We start from the raw sequence: 25,910 nt of genomic DNA, 5'->3' as shown, positions 1-25,910 counted from the left end.
ACCCATCCAGGTGCCTTTTAAAGTGTTGTAATTATGCATACCTTTACCACTTCCTCTCGTAGCTCATTCCATACACACTAGTCTGCTTGAAAAAGTTGACCCTTAGGTCCCTTTTAAAATCTTTCCTCTCATCTTAAATCTATGCCCTCTAGTTTTGAACTCCCCTATCTTAAAGAAAAGGCCTTGGTTATTCATCTCATCTATACCCCTCATGACTTTTTAAACCTCCAAAAGTCACCTCTCAACCTCCTATGATCCAGGGAAAAAAAAAGTATCAGCCTATCCAGTCTCTTTATAACTCAAACCCTCTAGCTTTGATAACATTCTTGTAAATCTTCTTTGACCTCTCCACTTTAATTACAATTCCTACACAGTACTCCAATTGCAACCTTAATGTTTTGTGCAGCTATAATAGGACAACCCAATGCTCAATGTAATTAATGCTCTGACCAATGAAGGCAAGAATACCAAAACACCTTCACCACCCTGTCTGCATGCATCTCCAATTTCAAGGAGTGATGTACCTGCACTCCTAAGTTTCCGTTCGACACCACCTCCCAGGGCCCTACTATTAACTATGCAAGTCCTGCCCTGGTTAGTTTTATCAAAATGCAACACCTCACATTTATCTGAATTAAACTTCATTTGCCAATCCTTGGCCCACTTACCCAGTTGATCAAGATCCTGTTATACTCTAGATAACCACCTTCACTGTTCAGTATACCATCAATTTTGGTGTCACCTGCAAGCTTACGAACCATACCCCATATTCACATCCAAACTATTTATGTACATGACAAACAGCAGACCCAGCATAACCCTTGCAGCACACCACTATCCTCTAGTTTGGCTTAGAATTAGATATACAGTATGGAAACACAGACCTTTTCGGTCCAACTCATCCACGCCGACCAGATATCCCAACTTAGTTTGAACAACCAGTCTACCATCACAGTTTCCTGCTGACAAATAACATACAGCCAAACAGCTTTTCCCATCACCTGTGGCAATTTTCAAAATTAACCACCATTAAAAACACCCATGTTTCCAATTGTAGTATTTAAAAATAGGGAAAGGTAGAGGTGAAAATCAACAATATACAAAGAAGAAACAGTATTGGAGGAACACAATTCTCAGTGGAGCAAACAAAGATAGGAAGGGAATGAGAATTTTAAGTTGTGGCCTTGCAGAGTGGGAGCCAATTTACTAGGGCAAGCATAAAATTGAAAGCCCCGCAATGAGAGAGACATTAGAACCTGAAGAGGTTGTGAACCTACAACCTTCCTCTGCAGAAGAAGTGAGTCACTGTGGGCAACCAACAGCCAATGAAAACAAAAAGTCATTGTTGGAAATTCAAGGCTGGGATGGATCATTTTTCTTTCCCTCCAGGGGGTTATCAAAATATGAAGTCAATGCAAAATGATTACAGGTGCACAGCCAGTTAAATAGAAAATTTTATTTGCAAATACAAATGTAATTACATATGAAATTTATAAATATTCTTACATCAAAAATGTACAAAAATTGTAATAAAATTAGTACAAACGTCTTTTCAAGGCAAAGCAAGGCAGTGCGAGTTTCATTCCATCACACTGATCCTGTTCAGATAAAATTAGAGATATCCTGAGCTGTAGTTCCAATCGCAGGGTATGCTTTTCACACATGAATTATTCAGTATCCTGAAGTATTCATAATTTTCATTATGAAAGAGGAAATAAAATCATTTCGTGGCTGGGTAGAAGTTCAGAAACTGACCAGTTTTGTATCAGACAGACATTATATAAAAGAAACCTTTCACTGAGCAGGATACTGGACAAGGCAAGAGATTAGTGTTACTTGAAGATGAGTATTTCCTTTCAATTAATCATCTTTAAAAAGTACAGAAGTGCAAGATTTCAAACAGACTTTGAATGCTGGAAATCAACTGAAAACAAGCAAAACTGTCAGAAAATGCAGACAAGGGACATGGAAATTAAATCTTTTAGATTACAGAGTTACAAATCCACAGCATATTATTATATAGTTTCATTCGTCTGCAGACAAACAATGCATCAGTTAGCACCCCCCCCCCCCTTCTCCAAGGCAGGCAAGAATCTGGAGTGCAGCTTTTCCTGGTCTAACAAATAACTATTGATCATTGCTGGCCCATGGGATTTGCTCAATGCACTTTACACAAGGTTAAATGCATCATCTTCAGTGGCTTCTCTCTGCACAGTGAATGGTAATAGATGCGCAATCAAGCACTGCAACAGTGACATGCTCTTTTCATACTATGCTAGCGCATAATTTGAAAATCTCAACTTTACAGAACAGCATGTGGTCCAGTTCAGAGACTGTCAGGACTACTGAAAGTCCAGAATTCCTCTAAAATAATTGTGATTTCATGTTTTCTGCACAAATTAGAATATTAGTTTGTTATGAGGGGCTGGCAATGAGCGGTTAGCTCAATTCAATTCCTAAGCTCCCAATTTTCACCAAGATCCTGAGGTGGATGTGAAGTGGAAACATTGTCAAACGGGTTTCGTTGAGCAGCTAGGAAACAGACAGGAAAGGGCAAAAAAGCTACTGGGAAGAGAGTGTAGTCCTGACTTGGGATTGGATGCTATAGGCACTGGGTATTGGAAACAGCCCATGCTACAGGGCTAAAATACTTCATTCTGATGAAGAAAGCCACCTTCGCTACTTTTAAAAATACAAAGATTAAAAATGAAAGAGCTGGGGATGACTACACACAGTTTACATCAGTGTGGGCTAGAGTAAATACACAGATGCATTATAATCCAGCCTGCATCATACCACTCAGTATCTCAGTCTCACAATGCCAGAACATGCTCCAGGTAATGTCACAATTTCCTAAATGAGATTGGAGTGGTTAAACAATGGAAGTATTACCCTAAACTCCATCTGCCCTGTTGATACACTGTTAAATTGACAATGAAGCAACTCATTCCTTTATATCTGAAAAGTGTACACCTGAGAAGATTAATAGGAGTTGGCTACAAAAGTAGTTCATGCTTTGTCTCAAAATGGTTAATTATAATAACCCTCTGAAATGACTGGATTAACCACCCCTAGGACTACATTTTCACTGCTTCTCAACTTCTGCTGGAGTTAACAGACAGAATTGCAAACAATCTTGGAGCTGTCACCAAATATAAAAAATTAAAATTAAAATAGAAATTGCTGAAAAACACTTAGCAGGCCAGTGAGCATCTGCAAAGAAACAGACAGAGGTAACACCTTAGTTTTGAAAAAGGCGCTGTACAACTATTAACCATTCTCCTAATCCAGATGTTGTCAGGCCTGCTGAGTGCTCCTGGCATTTGAATTTCAGTGCAGATCTCCAGCATTCACAGTATGTTGCTACTACACAAATTATTGGCAGCATTGCCACTTTCACTAAAAATGAGAAGATTACAGTACACAAAGAGAGTGTACAAGCACTTATTTTAAAGTTTGACTACTTATTGAAGTGCAGATAAAGGAAGGCAGTTGCCTGTTTAATGCGTTAAGATGATACAGGTTTCACAGCTGCAAATTAGATCACCTGTTTCTACTTTACAAGAAACCTAGTTGCGGCAAGTTTGTGAACTTCTTTTCTGAATTAGATTCAATAAAAGGCATTTACCAGAAAATCCAACACAAAAATCCAGTGCAGTGTCCTCCACACCCACTCCCAGTGCACACATTTACTGCGTTATGCAGTTGTCTCCCATGTCCTGAGCATATCGATCCGAAATCCTAGTCCTCAACTCATCGATGTCTCTGCTCAATTGCCTCACTTCAGCCAGTCTCTTGGTCAGTAGCTCCGTGTTCTGCCAGTTCCCTTCTTCTGCACTGGAGTAATGCATCGCTGAAGAAAGCAAATAATTCAACACAACATAAAGCAGAGACCAAGAAACCACCAATCTGCCCACAGTCCATAGAGGATTATCCTGAACAGAACCCTGCCATTCCTACTTTACCAAATTCCATGATTTGATCATCCACTCTTCCCTCAACTATTCTGTACTTAAGTTGCGGAACTTTGCGTTAAGCACACGGTCAGTATCTTGTACTGCAGATCAGGATCAATATAACCGGAATGAATCAGACAGAAAACAACATTCTGCAATTGGCCATCATTCCTATTGCTTAAACTCAACCACACCTGAACAGTGCCAATCTATGCAGTAGGCCTACGCAGCCCAAATACATTTCACAGAATTTGCAATCAACAGGGTGGAGAAAAAAAAAGTGAGGACTGCAGATGCTGGAGACCAGAGTTGAAAAGTGTGGTGCTGGAAAAGCGCAGCAGGCCAGGCAGCATCCGAGGAGCAGGAAAATCGACGTTGAGCATAAGCCCTTCTTCAGGAATGGTTGGGTCTGTTACATTACCCAGCTGCCCTTCCCATCACACCCTGTCCTCCATTTCCTTCCAAAAAAAACTCCAGAACTTTTAAATACCTCCCTTCACTCCACAACAGCTAAACATCCACTATTGCTGAAGCATATTCTTCTGTCAACCTGAGCAGCTTCTCAGCTTATTTCAGCCTTGATCCTGGAGTTGAGCAAGAAACTGAATTGGAACTATACCTATTGGATTACCCTCCTCCATTGGATTTTTATCCCTTCAAGTCAACTATATATTCACTAATGTTTGAAAGGAATGACATCTCACTGCCAAACTGTGTCAATAGCTCCCCATAAAATTTATGCCATCCTTTAAATTTAGATTTGGACAGCTATTCCAAATACTGGCAGTTTTTGATTCAATAAATGAATGCAGGGTTTTTTTGTGGTTGATATGTAAACATTGAAATGTTAAGTGGAAGTCCTATTGAATTATCTAAAATGAGGATAGGACCACCAACCTGCCTTTCCTTAAAACTAGATTATAACCATTGGGAAGTGCAATTGTAAACTTCTCCCATCTTTCCTGAAGGCAGTGAGTTACCCTGAGACGATGGGCCATTATGGCAGGACCAGCACCACCACAAGTGGCCACTAGATGTCACTGAGTAAGAGCAATCCTCAGGATATTTGAACATGAGAACAAGATAAAAAAAATCATAGCCAATTTAAATCCCATCTTATGGTACAGTGTTAAATGCGCAACATATTCACTGACAGGACAAGAACATTACCAAGCAAGCTGGGTTTTTAAATGACAGAATTTTGAGAATGCTCTGTTCTGTGTCTGTACATACACTAAGTCCCATTCACCTCTGGTGCTCACCAAGCTAACTGAAATACAGCTAAGCAAAATGCCTATTTTTAAAGATTCTTCAATTTAAATTCACTTGCTGCTCTTTCTCCTCCAACTCTTAATCTCCTCAAAATACCCCAATCCTGAGATATCTGCAATTTCCTACTTTGGCCACTTCAACATCCCCTACTTTAACTGCATTGTCTCAGATGCCAAGATCTCAGCTCTCAGTCTCTCCCACTCTTCAAAACCTACCTTTGACTATCCCACCTTCATATTGCCTTTGGTAGCTAGGTGTCAAACTGCTTTATAAAGAGTTGTGTAGATTCCTAGGACATTTTATTACATTCAAAGTGTGGATAAATACAAGTTTTTGACAACTGATTCTGCCACTTTAAGTACAGTTGTTGATTTTTAAAATAATCATACTGGGATTTTCAGATCAAATTATCTGGACTAATAATCCAGTCCCAAATACTATTATTCTCTACTGTTTTGGATGCATATGTGCTGCCATTAAGAAAAGATTATTTCAAGAGTACAGGCACACTGGTTACTTACACTGGATCCCCAGCAGCAGAGAGAGGTTGGGATCTTTGCCTTGTGTTCTCTGAGTGAGAATGTTACAGATTGCCTGAAGATCATGCAAGCTCCTAGCCAGCTCTCTTTGCAGCCTCCCCAACAGATGCATGCTTTCAGACGGAAGCTGCTTGCTCTGGTCCAGCTGTGCCAACTGTTCCTGAAGAGTCAAGTTCTTTTCAATTAACTCCTGATTCTGAGCAGAAAGCTGGAAAACAGAGCAAAGTGCCAAGGTGTATTTTTGATGCACTCTTTAAAAATGGTGAAGCTTTGAGCTGTAACTGTTTTAAATTGTGGCACACAATGGTATGATGTTATTTTCCAGCACTTTCCCCATCCATCACCAACTCCTTTTTCATTTATACATAACATGATGAATCTGCTTTGTAACATTAGCCTCAGTTTTGAATTTTGGGGCAGGGATGGTTACATTATTCTTTGTTTCTTGATTCTTTTTGTTTTCTTTAATGTACCCAACACAGCAGCCAGATAACCTGCCTGAAGGGTTCCACGCTGAACTAGGGAATTGTCAAAGCAGCTCAACAATATCCTTCCACCCAAGTAGCGTTTGTCTTCATTAGAGGGCATAGCACAATCGGTACTTCATCCAAGTGTAAATTTACACCTAGATTCAGGGAAACACACTGCAGATACAGTTACTTCTGGTATTATAGAAGTTACTTATACCCAAAAGATAGAGTGTCTCCCAAGGGGTGTGGCTGTATACTAATAGCTATCGCCATAGCCACCTCTAGTTTGGGTAATGGTGGAAGGCACTAGAAGGACAGCAGAGGAGTGTGCGCGCATGGGACGGCATCAACCTGAAAAAGGGCTTTCAAAAAAAAAATAATAAAATGCTGCAAATCTAAGTTAACTGTTTCAGTGTACAGTGCAAAAAAAGTTAAAATCAAAACATTATACTTAGGCCTGAATAATTATTGCATTGAAACTAAGTCATCATTAACATAAAGCAATGATGGAAGGTTACATACTAATGACAGGCTATACCACCCACCCTTAAAAATGGAGAACAGCTAGTACAAAGGAGGTACTAATTTGCTGTTTAACAACAGCATGCACAAAGGATCAAGATGTTCTTTTTTTTAAAAAAAAAGGAAAAAGCATACATTGAACGTAGGCATCACTGGCTAGGTCAGCACTTTTTTTTTAAAAAACGTTATCCTGGAAAAGGTGCTAGTCAGCTGCCTTCCTGGAATCATGCAGTCCATGGTGTGTACATGCACCCATTGTGTTGTATGTAAGGAGTTCCTGGTTTGTGACCTAACAACAACAAAAGGGACAGCCACACAGGTCCTAGTGGGACATGGAGGGAAGCTTGCAGGTGGTGTCATCCCACATCCAACGGCTAGAGGTTACAGGTTTGGAACTAATATTAAAAGAATCTGGTGAATTACTTTGGATGATGTACACTGCTTCCAAGATATATAAGTGATGAAGGAAGAAAACAAAATACTGTCAATGGGGTGCCAAATCAGGTAAGTCTTTTTTGCCCTGGATGGAGTCACTGTCACTGACCTATTCTTATCACTACAGTATACACAGGACTGGTAGAGTTCAGTATCTGGTCAATGGTAACCAGAGAACGATGAGTGTAGAGGATTCAACAATAGCAATGACAATTTAACCATTGTACCAAAGGATTGGAAACATGACACCCAAAAGGGGAGAGATAGGCAAAAAAAAAAGGAAACTTTGGACTAGTTTGATCTCCATAGTGGGAAGTTGCTGGAGTTGATTATAAACGAGATAACCGAAATTTGGAAAAAGAAAGCTCAATTCATTACTATCAACACAGTTTCATGAAGGTCAAGACATGCTTGACAAAAGTTGCCTGGAATGCTTGGAGGGTGTGTAACCAGCAAGGTGGATAATTGGGACCCGGTATGGTATGGTATATCGAGATTTCCAGAAGGCATTTGACAAGGTGCCACACAAGACTGATCCAGAAGGTTAGAACCGTGGTGGTGGTGGTGGTGGTGGTGGTGGTGGTAGTAGTAGTGGTAGTAAAGGGCACAGTATTTTCTTGTAGAGAGAATTGGCTGGCTGACAAAAAGCAGAGGCTTAGGATAAATGGGTCCTTATGGATGGCAAATTCTAAACAGTAGGGTGCCACAGGGTTCAGTTTGCGGACTTCAATTATTTACAAATGTGTATAAAAGTGATTTGCAAGCAAGCGCACACAGTGTAATATAACAAAATGTGCAGATGATAGTAAAATAAGTGGGAAAGTAAGCTGTGCTAAGGAGGAGATATAACATTTTACAGATGGGTACTGATAGGCTAGGAGAATGGACCACAATCTAGCAGATGGAGTTTAATATGTATAAAAAGTGTGGGATTGTCTATTTTGGCTGGAATAAAAAAAGCAAATTATTTAAGTGGGAAGCAGATCAAAAAAGGTGTATCAGAGTGGAGGCATCTGGGTATCTTTATGCTTGAATCGCAGAAAGTGGGTATGCAGGTGCAGCAAATATAATCCTGGCATTCATTGCAAAAGGACTGGATTATAATAGTAAAGAAGTGTTGTTGCATTTATACAAAGACATTGGTGCAACCTGGAATATTGTGTCCCGTTTGAAGGGTGCAGTGGCACTGGAAGCCATTCAGAAGAGGTTGACCAGATTGATTCGAAGGATGAAAGAGCTGTTGTAAGAGGAGCGTTGAATAGCTTGGGCTTGTACTTGGGAGTTCAGAAGCATGAGGGGGATCTGATCAAGGTATATAAAATGCTAAAGGGGATTGATAAGGTAGACATTGATCAAATGCTCCCCTTTGTGGGAGGATCTTAGGTGGGTATAGTGTGAGGGGAGGTAGATTCAAAGCTGAAACTGAGGAGAAAACTACTTCTCTCAAAAGGTTTTGAAACTGTGGAACACACTGCCCCAGGAGTGCAGTGGAAGTAGAATCAACCAGATTCAAGAAATGTGTATGTTTCTGATTAAGAGTGGGATAAAGGGCAATGGGGTGCAGGCAGGAAAGTGGCATTGAGACTAGGATAAAAAACAGCCATGTTAAATGGCTGAATGGGCACAAAAGGGCTGAACTGCCGACTCACACTCCTAGTTCCTATATCTGAATGATCAGATATGAATGTCAAAATCCACATGAACAAATAACTCATTTTCACTACCATATTGACTGGGGATATGCAAAGTCATTCTATGATCCCAACTCATTGTGAAAGATGGAATTTCTGAATACTTGGAAGTGCATGGTTTCATCAAAAAAAGGAGAGATCATGCCTGACAAATCTGTTAGAATTCTTTGAGGAAGTAACAAGAAGGTAAGACCAGGGAGAGCCAATGTGTGTTATCTACCTGGACTTTAAGGAGGCTTTGACAAGGTGCCACAAGGAGGCCATGAGTAAGATAGGGACCTATGGTTTGAGACTAGGTGCTAGCATGAAGAGACACATGGCTGTCTGACAGAAAGGGGATTTAAAAAAGGGTCCTTCTCAGGATGGCAGCCTGTGTTCCACAAGGCTCAGTATTGGGACCACAACTTCTCACTTTATACATTAACAATCTGGATGAAGGAATGGAGGACAAACTGGCTAGGTTTGCAGATGATACAAAGATAGATAGAAGGACAGATAGCACTGAGGAAGCAGGGAGGCTACAGAAGGATTTACAGTTAAGAGAATGGGCAAAGTGGCAGGTGGAGTACAACGCGAGAAAGTGTGAGGTCTTGCATTTTGGTAGGGAGAAGAGAGACATGGACTATTTTCTAAACAGGGAAGAAATTCTGAATTCTGAAATGTAAAGAAACTTAGGAGTTCTCGTCCAGAATTCCTTCAAGGTAAACTTGCAGGTTTGGTCAGTAGTTAGGAAAACAAAATGCAATGATGGCATTTATTTTCAGAGGACTTGGAAGCTCTATAAAGCTCTGGTGAGATCACATTTGGGAGTATTGTGTACAGTTTTGGGCCCCATATCTCAGGAAGGATGTACTGGCCCTGGAGCATATTCAGAGGACCTTCATGAAAATGGTCCCAGGAATTAAAAGCTTAACATGAGGAATATTTGAGGATTAGATTAGATTAGATTACTTAGATTAGATTACTTACATTTACTTACAGTGTGGAAACAGGCCCTTCGGCCCAACAAGTCCACACCGACCCGCCGAAGCGCAACCCACCCATACCCCTACATTTACCCCTTACTTAACACGGCAGACAATTTAGGATGGCCAATTCACCTGACCTGCACATCTTTGGAGTGTGGGAGGAAACCGGAGCACCCGGAGGAAACCCACGCAGACACGGGGAGAATGTGCAAACTCCACACAGTTAGTCACCTGAGGCGGGAATTGAACCCGGGTCTCTGGCGCTGTGAGGCAGCAGTGCTAACCACTGCTGGGTTTATACTCAAATTTACAAGGAGGAGGGGGAAATCTAATTGAAACATACAGAATACTAAATGGCCTGGACAGAGGATGTTGGGAAGATGTTTCCATTGGTACGAGAGACTAGGACCAGAGGGCACAGCCTTAAGAGTAAAAGGGAAGACCTTTTAGAACGGCGATAAGGAGAAACATCTTCAGCCAGAGAGTGGGGAATCCATGGAATTCATTGCCACATAAGGCTGTGGAGACCAGCTCATTGAGTATATTTAAGACTGAGATTCTTGAGTATCAAGGGGATCAAGGTTATGGGAAGAAAGCAGGAGAATGGGTTGAGAAACTTACCAGTCATGACTGAATGGCAGAGCAGACTCAATGAAGTAAATAGCCTAATTTCTGCTCCTATGTGCAATTCTGGTCTCCTTCCTATTGGAAGGATATTATGAAACTGTTCAGAAAAGTGTTCAGAAAAAATTTACAAGGATGTTGCCAGGGTTGGAGGATTTGAGCTATAGGGAGAGGCTGGGGCTGTTTTCCCTGGAGCGTCGGAGGCGGAGGGGTGACCTTATAGAGGTTTACAAAATTATGAGGGGCATGGGTAGGATAAATAGACAAAGTCTTTTCCCTGGGGTCGGGGAGTCCAGAACTAGAGGGCATAGGTTTAGGATGAGAGGGGAAAGATATAAAAGAGACCCAAGAGGTAACTTTTTCACGCAGAGAGTGGTACGTGTATGGAATGAGCTGCCAGAGGATGTGGTGGAGGCTGGTACAATTGCAACATTTAAGAGGCATTTGGATGGGTAGATGAATAGGAAGGGTTTGGAGGGATATGGGCTGGCTGCTGGCAGGTGGGACTAGATTGGGTTGGGATATCTGGTCGGCATGGACGGGTTGGACCGAAGGGTCGGTTTCCATGCTGTACATCTCTGACTACGTCTTGCGGTCTTCTCTCGGCAATAAATTAATAAATCTTTCAAAGCACAGGATCTGTACAAGGACTGCAAGTGCATGATTTTTGAACAAACAGCTACAATATAAAACATTTAGAATTGCCAAGTCCACTAGCTTAGAAGATCCATTAATTGGTCATTACAAAAGCCCATTTGAGTACGTTGGACCAGTTGTGTCCTTGGAAGTCACCATACTTTGGGAACTGCAGAAATGGTTTGTCCTGCAGGATGCAAAAGCTGCTTTTAACTCATCCTGTTCTCACCTCTTTCATGGCCTTCTTCAGTAACTGTGATCCATTCTCCTTCCCAGATAGCTCCTCACGAAGACCCTGACTTGTTTCTTCTTCTTGTGCCACACGTTCTTCCAGAGCCTATACATTTTGATACACAAAGTTAAAATATTTCAATAAGCTCCAACAGCACAGCTGGTCCTCACTCTCTGAAGAGAACTAATTGCAGGACAATGACACAGTGACCAAATTAATTGGTGTTCTCAGGCTTTACCAGCATGGTACCATCATAACCAAGCCAAATGTTATCCTCACTACATGCTTAACAGCAATGGTTATCAAATAATGATTAAGTCTTAGAATGCAGATTAATTTTGCTCTCCAGCCCAAAAGATTCTGAATGCAACTCAAAAGGTGAGCTGAAAAGGATTCTTATATCAAAAGATGTTCTCTGATGTAAGAAAGATCCACTTAATAGTAAGCTAGATAAATACATGAGGGAAAGGAGTAGAAAGATATGCTGACTGAGTTAGAAAAAGTGGGACAGGAGGTGGTTCTGCACTTTACATTCTACGTAACTCATCTCTGACCAGATACAGGACATGTACCAAAAGCGTCAGCCCTGCAAAAGTCACCTGTTATATTGCCTTATTTTTATGTATATCCTTCATATTATTGAGCACTTCCACATCAATAAAGCAATGCAGAGCGTAGAGTAACCAGAGCTCCTGTCTTATAGCTTAAGCCACTTTGCTACATCAACCACCCGAATACCCAAAAGATAGTCAGTTTTATATTGCAGCACAATCAACCAGAACCTGGGCTGGAACTGTTCAGTTCAGCTCAGCACAGCACAGCCACATCAGTAAGGTCTGGAATGAAAGACAACATGCAGGGCTTAGGAGAGAGGGTCATTCGCTTCCTTTTGCCCAGGTAAAGTTACACAAGTGACATTTTAGAAATTCCTTACCTGTATTTGCGAAGTAAGCTGCTCAATACTTTTTTGTTGTTTATCTATGATCTAATGAATGAACAAAGAATTAGAAATAGTATCTGAAAAGAGCATAATTAGTTCTAGTGTTGTGATCATTTTACACAGGACAAATTGTATACACAATACTGGAATAGTGAATTCTCCAACTACATTGTGAATATCCTGCCTTCTGCACAACAAGAATAAGATAGTAGATAGCACTTATTAAGTAAGCACTAAGAGGTGAGTGCGACCAAAGACAAGGAAAAAAAAAGTCTTAAACGTTTTTGGGATATCATGTAATTCTAGCATATTTAAATGACCTGTAATGAGTTATAAAGACTTTAGACAATTTCAAAATGAGGTGCAATTAGACTTCAAGTCCATAGAAACATTAAGTTTCCAGTTATTTTCCCCTGTTAGTATCAAGACTTTATCAATGTATTTAGATTAAAATGCACCATGACTGACTGCAGCATTTCATGTGGTCATGCAAGGACAGCAGGATGTGAACTGGCTGAATTATGCCTGTGTAAGTTGAAGGCAAGGACAATGGCAGTGCATCACAAACCAATGATTTTCCAATCTGATCCCACTTAAACTCACTACAACCTTTTCAAAAAAAGGGCAATAAAACCTGGTCTTTCCAGCAACACCCATATCCCAAGAACAAATACATAGTCAAATTTACTCATGACCCCAGCAAAAACCAAGCAGGAATAAAAGCAGCATTGTTACATATGGAAGGTTATTCTCAAAATTTACCAAATATAGTTCAATCTGCAAAAAGCAAAACACATAAAAGTAGACTTTCATATGTATGTAGGTTTCAGCCAAGCACTCAACATAAAAACAAATTGAACCCCATCTCTCCTCAGCCCACTCCATCCAAAAGTTGTGAGCAGCTCCTTTCTCTTCCCCCGCCCCCCCACCACAAACCCCTCTTCCCAACCTGCTTTCCCTTCCAACTCAATCACCTTCACATTACTGTTTTCCAATCCTCACTTCACGCACATCCCTCGCCCAAACCCATCCTGATTTGGTCTCAGATTATTCTTTCCCATGCTCCCAGTATCAGGATTTCCCCACCCAAACACAACATGTACAAGCTGGAATGGAGAGAAGCCACTATGAAACGTCAGGTGAGACTTCCCAGCCCTCAACTCCCTACACTCAGTCTCTACCAGCCAACCTAACAACCCTGGCTAGGAAGTCTACTTATTCAAACAAAAAAACACACAAACAAAACTGGCACAACAGCTTTTTACTGCCCTGACTGGTTCACTTTTCAGTGCCCCAATAGAATAGTTATTCAGAATGTTGATTGGGTAACTAGGGATTTAAAAAGGACTGGCATAGGTTGAAGCCAAAGCGATGAAGCTTCCAATTAAAAATAACAGAAGACAAGACAGGGAAGATTTTCATACCACTGCAGACTAGGTACAGTGTCCCCAAGAAGTTATTAGTGGCAAACTTTGGTAATAAGGTGACCTAATCAGGTTGAAGTGCAACTATTCACTAATGTTTCCACTGTCAAGAGTCTGTTAGCTAAAATGCTATTGCAACTCTGTTCACAAATGATATTTAAAGCAATTTAAGAAAGGTTGTCAATTCAACTTTGATCTAACTGTATTAAAGTGGATCATCAGTTGTCTCCTTTCCCTGCAATTGCATTGTTAGTATGATGGAGTGTGGCATTTACCCATACAAATGAGTAAAATGCAATCTAACTTTTAATGATTTATCCACTTTCAGCTGATGTAATGTCCCCTTTGTCACTTCTGGATAACTATTTTGTTCTGGCCTTTAGTACAGCACAACTTCCACTTACTACAGGTATTTTAAATATACACATTTTACATATTTATTGGCAACCTGATCCACAAAGTGTGCTACTCACATACAAATCTTATAGCATTTTCTTCTCTATAAAAAGGGAATGGCTAAACCAGAATTTACTTTGAGGATTGTCAGTTGAAATTTCCTTTGAGTCTTAATTTTTTTTGTCATTGGAATTTAGCTATATTTCTGAAAGGCATTTTGGTTATGTAATTATAACATGACTGAAACTAGTACCATGTTCAATTATGGGACATATTTGTTGTTGAAGCTTTCCCTTATGACAGGATGAAACAGCAGAAAGATCAGCCTCTTTCCCAGTCTGGAGATGTACTAGTACAAAAATTGTCCTCTGCACCTCAATAGCCATTTACCACCAAAATATCATTAAAAATGGTCAAGGATGGTTCAATCAAAAATAGAGAATCAAAGAATGAGATGAGATATAAACAAATTGAATAACATTCAACAATAAAAACTGAAGAGGATACAGAATAATTAACAGATTGAATTTGTCTAATGTCTGTCTCATCTTTACAAGGGTGAGGCAATGCATACTGGAAGGAATGAGGATGCATGCAACAAGTAAAAAAAAACTTTAAAAAAAGGACTACAGAAGCAGAAAAACTTGGGGTTCTGGTAGACATCTTAAAGTTGGCAAATGCCACTAAAGCCATTAAAAATAACAAAAGATCCTAGTTGTTGCATGTGGGCACATAGAATACCAATTAAGTGCTACACTGAGGCAGTTCCAATGGGAATCCCAGTGCCCAGGTAACAGAGTCCACGAATCCTCCCAAGGTGAGCAATACCATTGGAAACAGATGAAATCCAGCCTCATTACTAATACCCTCCTGTTATGCATCAGCATAAGATTCCCCTCAAAAAAAAAGTACCCCCAATTCAACAATTAAAACTCCCTCAATATAACCCAACTCTCAATTCTGGAGCCCCTCAAACCTACAGAATACTGCTAAAAACTGCTACTAATAAAACCCCCAAAATCAACAACTTAATCCTGAACTAAGCATTAAACCAATGTGTACTCCAAAATCCCTACACTGCAACTTGCTACTCTTTCCTTTCCCTGCATCTTCAGTTCTCACTCATAAGCCCATGCTGGGCTCAAAGTCATAACACACAAGGCAAGTATGAAGTTAATGGAGGGTCACTAACTCAAGATTTGTTGAATCTAAACACTCAAATGTCAACACAAATACAGAAGGTAATGTTACCACTTGACTTAATTTCACAGGAGCAGAAGCCAAACACTGCTTAGGTGTTAAAAATCAAAGACCAAAACCAGGTGAAATACAATCCAGAAAGACTGCTAAGAATATATCTGACATTTTTCTGTTTCGATACATTTTAACAAAAAAATGAGGAGTAAAATAGCATTACAAGGCCAATCACCAATCCCTTTGCACAATCTCCATTAGTGCAAATACTGAATATACAGTAACTGCTGGCAAACACACTGACTGGTAAGCACTCTTTCACTAATTAGGCATAAGCAGAACACCTCCGTATTATGCTTGCCACAATACTGCACACAAGAAGAATTCTTACTAATTGTACCATGTTCAATTCTAGGACATTGAGGCTCCCAAGCACTGAGGATGTCACCTAGACAGGGGACGAAATATTTGCAAGGCAAATTCCCAGCTCGGCGAACAGAACCCTAACAACATTTTTTGTTGAAGCTTTCAAGTGACAGGATGAAACAGCATAAAGATTAGACTCTATCCCAGGATGGAGATTTACTAGTACAAACAAAAATCACTTGCATCAAAAGCAGTCTGTTTACATTCAAGTTTTTTTCCATGAAATGAGCAAAGGACTGATATATCACACAAACAAGAATTTGATTTGTTCTGGTTATCGGGTATAGCAATTTTGGTTTCTGCAATGGAAACAAACATTAAAAATCCAGAAACCTCACTAAACAAAAATGGCCACAGCTTTTGAGAGTTTCACACATCCTCTAATTGGTTTTCTATGAAACGAGCTTTCTTACAGCTTCTGCAGATCTATAGTGAAGGATGGGATTTGATGTATTGTGCTAGCCAAATGTACCTGCTGCAGGAGCAAATTTACACATCCTGCAGTGAAAATCAGTTTTTTGACTGACTTATCACTTTCCCTCAGTTATTGCTCTTATTGCCACAGAAAACCATGGAGGCCAAGTCATTGATTGTCTTTAATGCAGAGATAGGTAGGTTCTTGATTAGTAAGAGAATCAGGCGAGAGGACCAGGGTGAAGGCAAGAGATTGAGGTTGAGAAACAGGTTAGCCAAGATTAAATGGTGGAGCAGACTCAATGGACCAAAACCAAATTCTGCTCTTATGTTTTAATGACATTATGCCCTATCTAAGTCTGCCCTGGAATGGCAGGTACTCACCTTCATGGCTCGCTCATAATCTCCTTTGAGGCTGTTGCTCTCACATTTCAGCTTCTCTACATCCATGATTGGCAACCTCACACCATCCTCCAGGCACTTTGCAACTTTCTCCTGCAAACTGAAGGAAAATAAAAGAGTTGACAGCATTGCATCAAGTCATAATTAATGCCTCCTGAAGTAGACTGAAGTAATGAGTCAGCACAGAATTTAGTCATGTGCCAGAAGTATTCACATCTTGAACATATTAAAAAGCATGCCAGTGATATTCTTTAGGTAGTCAGGACTTAAAGTGACATTGGTGATAACCCCTACAAGGGACATGGGGAATCACTAACTAATCTCATTGTAGAGCTCATTATGCACAAGCTCCCCGATAACAGGCAATGGCCTGCCCAGCCAGAAATCATCATCTGGAGCGTTCTTGGTACAGTGATTACAGCCTCTTGTGGTGCAATGCAGGCACCAACCACTGGACTAGGAGGCCTGGGTTCAAGTCACACCATCAAGTGATGGGTCTAATACACTTGAGCAGGTTAAATTAAAAATACCTAAAACAATATAAGTTTGTATCCTGCATTTGGGATGACTGACAGGTCAATAAAAAGTTAAAAAAATTCATAGTTGAGAATTTTTATCTGTGGCACAGTGGTAGTGTCTTTACCTCTGGACTTTAGAGGCCAGAGCTAAAGTCCCATTTGCTCCAGAGGTATGGAATAACATCTCTGAACAGGCTGATTTTAAAAAAAGTGCAGACCTAGCAAAAGAGAGGTCTGTGGCACAGTGGTAATATCCCTACGCCTGAACCAAGACACATGAGTTAAAGTCCCACCTGCTCCAGAGGTGTGTACAATTGTTTCTGAACGTTGTTCAGAAAATATCCATAAAGCAGATCTATGGTGTGCACATTGCCCACTGCCCACAACAGGCTTTCATGTAAGTATTCAATAGGCTGCATATATGTTTACTGGTGGTGAATATAGTTAAAAAACAAAAACAAAGTGTGACTTGGTGTTAGAGTTTACCCTAGGCAAGGCCACCAAAACAGGCAGAATGCATACCCAAAAAGGTCAAAGGACGAAGCCAGCTCAAGGCAAGGCTTTAGATGTAAATCTGCCAGAGGATGAGGAATTGGTACAGTTAAAGTGCATCTCAGCTCTCCAGGTGGGCCCAATTAAGATAACCAGCCACACCCAAACATGCAGGCAGATACAGGTGCGGCTATATTGACCTTTGCACCTGTGCCAATTGCCCTTGCATCACTTTGCCCCAATGTTTTCAGCATCTGTTTGGGGAGCATATGATAAACGGCCTTACATGACAACTGTCAGAACCACTGCAGGGGACCTTATTCTTGGTGGCAACCTCAGACTGAGCTGATGACATCTTTAGCTGAAACCCTCAAGATGGGAATGCAGCACAGCTTATCAGCTGTAAATATAAATTTAGCTTTTCCAAATTCAGATTTATGCCAGGGCCCACAATTCTGTACTTATTCAAGAAAATTCCAATTATACAGAATGCTTTTATTCTCTTTACTTCCCAGGAATAGCCTCCCACCTTGCTTTTCTTTCTAGTATTTACAATGACTTTATTTAAATAATAAACGTTTGACAGGCAACTCGCCATCTGAGAGAAGAGACAGATTTGGGTTTTGAATGGAAAGTAATCTATTCTGTACCTCAGCAGTTGACCAATATTAGCATGGAGTAATTTAAAACACAGGGGTAAAATAAAATGAGGAATAATTGTTTAGATTTACAAGCAATTTAAATCCCAGATATAAAACAAAAGAAATCAGACCAAAGTAAAATATCAGCTGAGTTATATTACCCATGAACCGTGGAGACCAGCTCCAACTCTTTCTGCTTTTGTTTCTCCAGGATGCTGTCTTTTTCTCGACATAGTGCTCGAGATTCCCCAAGTTTGTTCTCCAGATCCATCACTGTACTGTGCAGAAGCTCACACTGCAGTTCCACATCCTTCAGCTGCAAAACACAAATCAGTGATCTGTAATACCTGCCACATGGGAGAAGGATACAACATTCTATTCAGCCTATACACCAGTTCTCAATCTAGGTATTTCCCTCCCTCAGACCCATAAAGACCTCTGCCTTTTACTTAGGATGCATGAGAAACATCGCTTCACAGTGCTGCATTTACTACCGAACACAGGCAGCATGTATTCTAATCCTTAAAAGCTACTCAGGAGGAAACAAACATTTGTTCCCATTATTTGGAGAGAGAATACATTGCCAAAAAGGAAAAAAGAAAAATCACTAAGTTATCAAGATATAGGACTTGCAGCACTAAGCCATTTGAAATATATTTGTGCTCCTAGCTCCAAAACCTCTACTCTCATCACTATCTTACTCTATCTCAAACATGATCACACCATAAAATCCATAACAATGGCATTTTCTGCAAATGAATTAATGGAGAGTACAGAAGAACATGCTGGAAGCAGCACGAGGCATACTTAAAAAAGGTGTCAACCTGATGACGTTACCAAAACAGCAGGTTTGGTATACAAGTAGTCAAGTGATGGACAGAGCTAAGCAATTCCATGACCAACAGACCAAATGTGGCAGGACTACTGAGCTTCAATTATTAAATGGTGGGAACACCAATCACCTGCAAGCTCCCCTCCAAGCCACTCACCATCCTGACTCAAAAATATAAATCGCCATTCCTTTATGGTGTTTGGATGGCATCGTGAGTCTATCTACAACACATGGACTACAGCAGATCAAGGCAACAGCTCACCAACACCTTCAAGAAACAGGCAATAAATACTGTTGCAGCCAGTGATGCCTGGTGACATGGAGTGAATACATAACAGAATCAAGACTGAAATAAATGTGAAAACCAGGGAATCACTACATCGGTTAGGAGTGTGGGAGCTTTACTATAAACTTAAGTGGCCTAGAGATGCATTTAGAACCCTCAAAATTGTTAACATGTAGGCACTATGGAAATTGCCCAGGATGTTTGAACTGTGGGAAGCAGGGCACTACCAAAGGCTCTAGTCAGAAACTTCAGACAGTTCCCCTTATTTAAATGGATAGTTATTATCTCCAGGAAATTGGAGGGAAAATATCCTAATCTAACTCCTGACTAACTATACAATCCATACGTCCAATCCCACTGTGGAATCCTACCTGCCACTAATCCCTTACCCATTTACCTCACCCTACCCTCCTTACAGACATACACATACATCCAGAAAAGCTGTGCAAAATGTTTGCACTATTCAGTCTATTGGTGAACACTTACCAGAATATGGCAGCTATTGCCATAAAAAAGGCATGCAACTCGTGCACATTTCCTTCACTGAGTTCTGAAGGATCCTACATCAGAAGATTAGATAGGAAAATTGGAGGAATGCAAGTTTAATGTTTTCTCAAAGAGAGAGGGGCTCTGATCTTGACTGGAAGACTTGGACTATGATAAAAGGCCAGATTTGAGGGGGCAGCAGCAGGGTGCAGTTTGGTAATTGCTGCTTTCCAGTGAACCAATGTAAATTAAATCCAGACATACTAGAGAACTGTAAAGACTAAGCCTTTTTCCAATGATTCATAATTGCTTACTTGTGACAACAGTCTAATTGTGTGTCACAAATAAACCTGGTCTATACTTTCAGACCTAGGAGGTCAGAAAATTGAGGAATCTTACCATACTTTAAAAGTTCTCAACTTGTGCTTAACTTCTCAACTCTGGGAATAGTGGGGCTTGATTTCCAGCACATACCTCTCAGGTATGACTGAGCAGAACTCTAGGAGAAAAAAAAAATGAGGACTGCAGATACTGGAAATCAGTTGAAAGTAAGTGTGGTGCTGGAAAAGCACAGCATCAGAGGAGCTGGAGGGTCAACGTTTCGAGCACAAGCTCATCAGGAATGTTGGAAAGCTTATGCTCTAAAATGTCGACTCTCCTGCTCCTCAAATGCGGTCTGACCTGCTGTGCTTTTCCAGCACCACACTTCTGAGAATGGAATTCTAACTTTGTGCACTTCAAATCTGACAGAAGCTTAAAGTTTTATAGTCTAACCTTATTGTATTGATGGAAACCAGTTGTAATTTGCCTTGCCCTGCAGAAAGTCACAATTAGGAAAAAAACTTCTTGCTGATGTTGGTAAGGAGAGAAAAACTGGCCAAGTCACTTGGAGATCTCCCTGATCCTCTCTACAATAGCATTAAGAGATCACTTCAGAAGAGACAGATGGGGTCCAGTTCAACAGCATAGTCATCATACCAGTTGCAGAATCATATTTAGTGGTGGTGGAAAATTTGAAAATGTCAGACGGATGGATGAATTTCCATACCCATTCTGCAAACATTAACAGTATTACCCAGGAAAAGACAGCCAAAATGTCAGTCTCACCTGTCGGCTCTGCTTTTGATAGTCATCCAAGGTGGGCAAGTCTGCCAGGTACCGCTCAAGAGTTTCAATGCGTTGTTGTTTCTCTCGGTTTTGTTCTGCCTCCTTCTGACATTTCCTTTTCAGATTGTTGATGTGTTTGTCACGGCCTCTGACCTGAGCAACAGAAGCCAGAACATTGGAAGACTAAGTAGGAATACAGACAAATTGGAGAATAAATGGAAAGAAGGGAAAACGTGGGCTGATGGTGTCAAGCTAGAAGTACTGGGATCATTGAGAGAAACACCTCCTGTTTCTCCAGCTAACCCCACATACCAAAAAAGGTGAAATGTACTCTGCAGGTACTATTACAGCAGGCAACACTTAAATCAATCCATCAGGAACCTGTTCATGTAACTTTGAATATTACTTTGCTTGTAAAAGAAAGTAGTCAAGCCTATTTAAATGGTTATTCATCGAAAAGACAAAAAAAAACGATTACAAATCTTGTGATTAAAAGTTTTTCAGCATGGTGAAAATCAGCCAGCCAGTCTCCCCAGAAGTCTACGGGTACTGCTAAGGAAAACATCTAAATCAAAAGCTTAGTGAACATTGGTTAGGAATGGATATGCAAAGGTAGGAAGACAACAAAGTTTTTAAAAAAGATCCAGATTGTTTACGGTCTAAATGAACAGCAACAGAAATTCAAGGGGCCAATTGTCTCTTTGCAGCCTTGACAGCTGTCCTTGATAAGTGATTGAAACTATTAAATGAATTGTTAAAAGTCTAGATCTATTTCAGTTAACTGTTATAATACTCCCAGAAACCAAATTGTACTTAGCATCTGGGTAAAAAGTTATCACGATACTGGTAAAGTATGGATTATCAATTTCTGAGTCCCAATATCTGATTTTGCAACTTTCATGTACTGAAATGGTTTTGAAAAACAAAAGCAGTGGCTTAAATTGGCAGCAATCATTGACCACGGCTTAACCCAGCTTGAACAAACAAATGGGAGATAAACAACCTTAGTCTGAAGTAATATTTTAGATAACACTTTTTTCAATCACTCATTGCCTTCAATTTAAATAAGGACACTGTTTGAGACCAGAGTTGCTCTGCCTCAAATTGAATTTTAAATTCAATCATGTTGCGATTGCTAGTCCCTAGAGGATCTTTAACTACTTATTAATCCTACCTCACTAGATCTAAAATAGCTTGTTCCTGGGTAGCTTTTGGACTATGATCCAGGATACAATCCCTGATGAACTCCACATATCAATCTTCAATGTTTTACTTTGCACATCTGATGTATCCAGTTAACATGCAGTTTAAAATTAACCCATGACAACAGCAATGCCCTTAAATGCCTGCATTATTTCTCCATCTGTACTTTAGCCGAGAGTAGGGCAATTCTTCAGTAACTCTGAACTAGCAAACCTCTCATTACGACTTGCTAGCAATCATTGCCAGCAAGGCAGGACAGATGGCTATAGTAGTGAAGAAAGCATGTGGGATGCTCTCCTTCAGTGAGCAAGGTAGGAGTACAACAGCAGGGAGATGATGTTGCAACAATATAAAACACTGGTTAGGCTGCCATGGGACCTATTCACCACATTACAATTTACATTCTTCCTTGAAGTACAGAGGAGATATATAAAAATTTCAACTATCAAAGATTGGATAGGCTGGAGTTATTTTCTTTAGACTAGAGCAGATTATACTTCCATTAAGTCACAAAATAATGAGGGGATAGAGTGGGCAGGGAAGATCGGATTCCCTTTGTGGAGACTTCAATTACTGAATGGCAGATGAATGATGATTGATAGAAGGATTAGAGGGGATAAGAAAAAAAAATTCAGAGGGTGATGGTGTCTGGAACGTGCTGCCTGGTGGTGGCGGCTCAGGTGGAAATACTGACAAGAGAGAGAGAGTGCAGCAGTCAGCAAAGCGTAACAAGCCAATGTCATCAAGAAAACCAGAAGCATAGATCTTAGTGGGACTCTGGATATAAATCAAAAGGATAACATTTTTTTCTAGTCTATACTCTACTCTGTCTTGAAGAGTAGGCAGTTAGAGTGGAATGTGGATGGATAGTGGCTGCATTATCATTAAAAGTACATTTTAAGAGATTCAATTGAAAAGAGTATAGGGGCATTCTTAAGAAAAAATTCAGCAAGGCAAAAAAAGGGGATAGGAGATTGAATTATCCTTCACCTTATCCGCCAATGCCAAGACATTCTACAAATACATTAATATCAAGAGGGTATAGGGCCTCTTAAAGCTCAAGGTTGTCTTTGTCTTCAACTCCAGGAGATGGAACAGATACTAAATGAATATTTTGCATCAGGTTTTACTGTGGAGAAAGAAATGGAGGCTAGGCAATGCAGAGAAATAATTTCTGATCTTTCAAAAACCATTCACTTTCCAGAAGAGGAAGTTCAGGAGATCTTAGAGAATATAAAAGGTGGACCTGATATAGTGGACCTCCAGGACCTGATCAAACATATCCCAGAAATGTTGTGGGTGGTAAGGGAAGAAATTGCAAGACCGCTTGCAAAAATATTCGCATCATCTATAACTACATGTGAGGTGCTGGATGACTGGAGGGTGGCTAATGCTGTACCTTTAAGAAAGGTTTAAGAGAAATCTGAGAAGAATAGACTTGAGTTAGACTTCAGTTGTGGGCAAATTGTTGGCGGAGATTATAAGTGATCGGATTTAAGGACACAGGCAAAAATTGTTTATGATTGTCAGCAGATTTGGGCAAGGAATATAAAAAAAAAAGAGTTTCTCACAAGCCTAGAGTTTTTTTTTTGAGGAAATTACCAAAATGACTGATGAGGGCAGAGCAGTAGACATAGTTTATTTGAATTGATAAAGCCTTCAGCAAGTTTCTGCATGGTAGACTAATAAATAAAGTTAGATCACATGGGATATATAATTGGCTTAACAACAGGAGACAGATGATACAGGGTTGCTTTTCGGACTGAAGCTAAGTCAAGAGTAGTGTTCCACAAGGATCGGTTCTGGGTTCACTATGGTTTGTCATTTGTATTAGTGATTTGCATGAGAATATAAAAAAAAAGGTACGGTTCGTAAGTTTGAGGACGACACCAAAATTGATAGCATAGAAAACCTTCTACTAAGATTACAAATACATCTTGACGAAATGGGTCAATGGCTGACTAAAAATCGCAGGTGGTGTTCAATCTGAATAAATGAGAGGTATTGCATTTTGGTACAACAAACAAAGGTAGAGCTTATGCAATTAGGGAAAGGGCCCTTGGTAGTGTTGTAGAACAGAGGGACCTTGGGATTCAGGTACATAATTCTTTGAAGTTTGCATCACATATAGAGGGTGGTTAAAGAGAGGTTTGGCACACTTGCCTTCATTGCTCAATCCTTTTGAGTATAGGAGTTGGGAAATCATGTTGAGACTTTACAGTACTTTGGCAAGGCCTCTTCTGGAATACTCTGTTCGGTTCTGGTCAACCAGTTACAGGAAGGATATAGTCATGCTGGAGATTGTTCAGAAGAGATTTACCAGGATGCTGCTGGGTATGAAAGGTTTGAGTTAAGGAAAGAGAGAGTTGAATGGCCTCTCTCTACAATGTTGGAATTCTAAAATGATTCTATATGAATTCAAACCAGGTCAATGGGAGATCATGCACTTTGGCAGGACAAATAAAGCAAAGGAATACATGATTAGCAAGGCAGTGGATCAGAGGGACTGTGTCTCTACACTGGTCTCTTAGACCAGACAGATAGATAAAACAGTTGAGGCAGCAAATGGGATATTTGCCTTCATTAATGGAGGCAAAGTTTAACAGGATGGTGGCTGTGCCAGAGGAGGAAAGCCTTAATCTCCTATAAAAATGGAGAAATGGACATAATGGAAAATTGTATTTAAATATGTTGAGGAAATAGTAGTGATGGGTGATGCATTTTGCAGTGACCAAAGCAATGGAGCATATGGATGTACCACAAATTATGTGAAATGAGGAGGATCAGAGGAACCTTGCTATACACCAACAAATTCTTGAAGGCAACAACCCTCTGCCATTATAAAGGAGCTGTCAGTTACGATAGGACAGATTTAAAAAGGAAAAGACAGGAGGTTTAGAGGAGATTGAAGGAAGAATATTTTTCATCCAGAGGGAAGTGGGTATTTGGAACATGCTGCCTCAAAGAGATGGTAGAGGTGGGAACTGTCACCACTTAAGGATTTAGGTGACCACTTGAAACATCAAAGCATACAAGCATGTGGATGAAGTACTGGAAAAAGAAAGAGAAAAATGGATGATTTATAGGTGCTGAATGAAAAAAGCTCACTTAACTGATGCCTACCACCTTAAACCACTTCTTCCACCGTGAGCGAGCAGTGGAAGCTACATAACCATCTATAAATGCAGTGAAGCGGAGGCTCTTTTGATTTCCAAATTAAAGGCCCCTACAAGCTAGAAAATAAAAGCAGCAGCAGCATGGGAATACAATTAGCCTTGAGAATACCCATCTGAGTTACTTACTGAACTGACTTGGAACTATAGCCATCGCTCCTTCATTCACGTCAGATCAAAATTCTGGAACCTACCTGTTCTCAATAACAGAACATAGAACAGTACAGCACAGTAGCAGCCCTTTTACCCTCTATGTTCAGCCAGCCTTTTATCCTACCTCAAGACAAGACTAAACTACATTTTACTATCTTCCATGTACGTATCCAAGAGTCACTTAAATGTCCCTAATGTATCTGACTATTATTGCTGCCTGCAGTACATTCCACACACCCACCACACTGTAAAGAATCTCTAACATCTTCCCTAAACCTTCCTCCAATTACCTTAAAATTATACCCCCTTGCAATAGACATTTCTGTCATGGGGAAAAAAAAAAGTCTCTGGCTATCTACTCTCTCATTCATCTTGCACACCTCTATCAAGTCACCTCTTATCCTCCTTCACTCCAATGAGAAAAGCCCCAGCTCCCTCAATGTTGCTTCATAAGACATGCCCTCCAGTCCAAGCAGCA

The 25,910-nt window shown here is 40.3% G+C and overlaps 1 protein-coding gene across 7 annotated transcripts in view; it reads right to left on the bottom strand.

The window, feature by feature from the left end:
• Positions 1 to 1,441: 1,441 nt before the first annotated feature.
• Positions 1,442 to 25,910, bottom strand: part of cep85 (centrosomal protein 85) — an 82,546-nt gene continuing 58,077 nt past the window's right edge. For all 7 annotated transcript variants that reach the window (XM_072548217.1, XM_072548219.1, XM_072548221.1 and 4 more), the window contains 7 exons: positions 20,904 to 21,056; positions 18,354 to 18,508; positions 16,524 to 16,641; positions 12,280 to 12,330; positions 11,343 to 11,450; positions 5,750 to 5,975; positions 1,442 to 3,853 (listed from right to left, as the gene is read on the bottom strand). In XM_072548217.1, the coding sequence (XP_072404318.1) occupies positions 3,690 to 3,853; positions 5,750 to 5,975; positions 11,343 to 11,450; positions 12,280 to 12,330; positions 16,524 to 16,641; positions 18,354 to 18,508; positions 20,904 to 21,056 (975 nt within the window). In that variant the 3' untranslated portion in view covers positions 1,442 to 3,689. The remainder of the gene's footprint in view (positions 3,854 to 5,749; positions 5,976 to 11,342; positions 11,451 to 12,279; positions 12,331 to 16,523; positions 16,642 to 18,353; positions 18,509 to 20,903; positions 21,057 to 25,910) is intronic.

This window comes from Chiloscyllium punctatum, chromosome 27, assembly GCF_047496795.1.
Source record: "Chiloscyllium punctatum isolate Juve2018m chromosome 27, sChiPun1.3, whole genome shotgun sequence".
NCBI lineage: Eukaryota > Metazoa > Chordata > Chondrichthyes > Orectolobiformes > Hemiscylliidae > Chiloscyllium > Chiloscyllium punctatum.
Note: the sequence above shows the minus strand (reverse complement) of the source record. Positions and strands in the feature narration are given on the sequence as shown.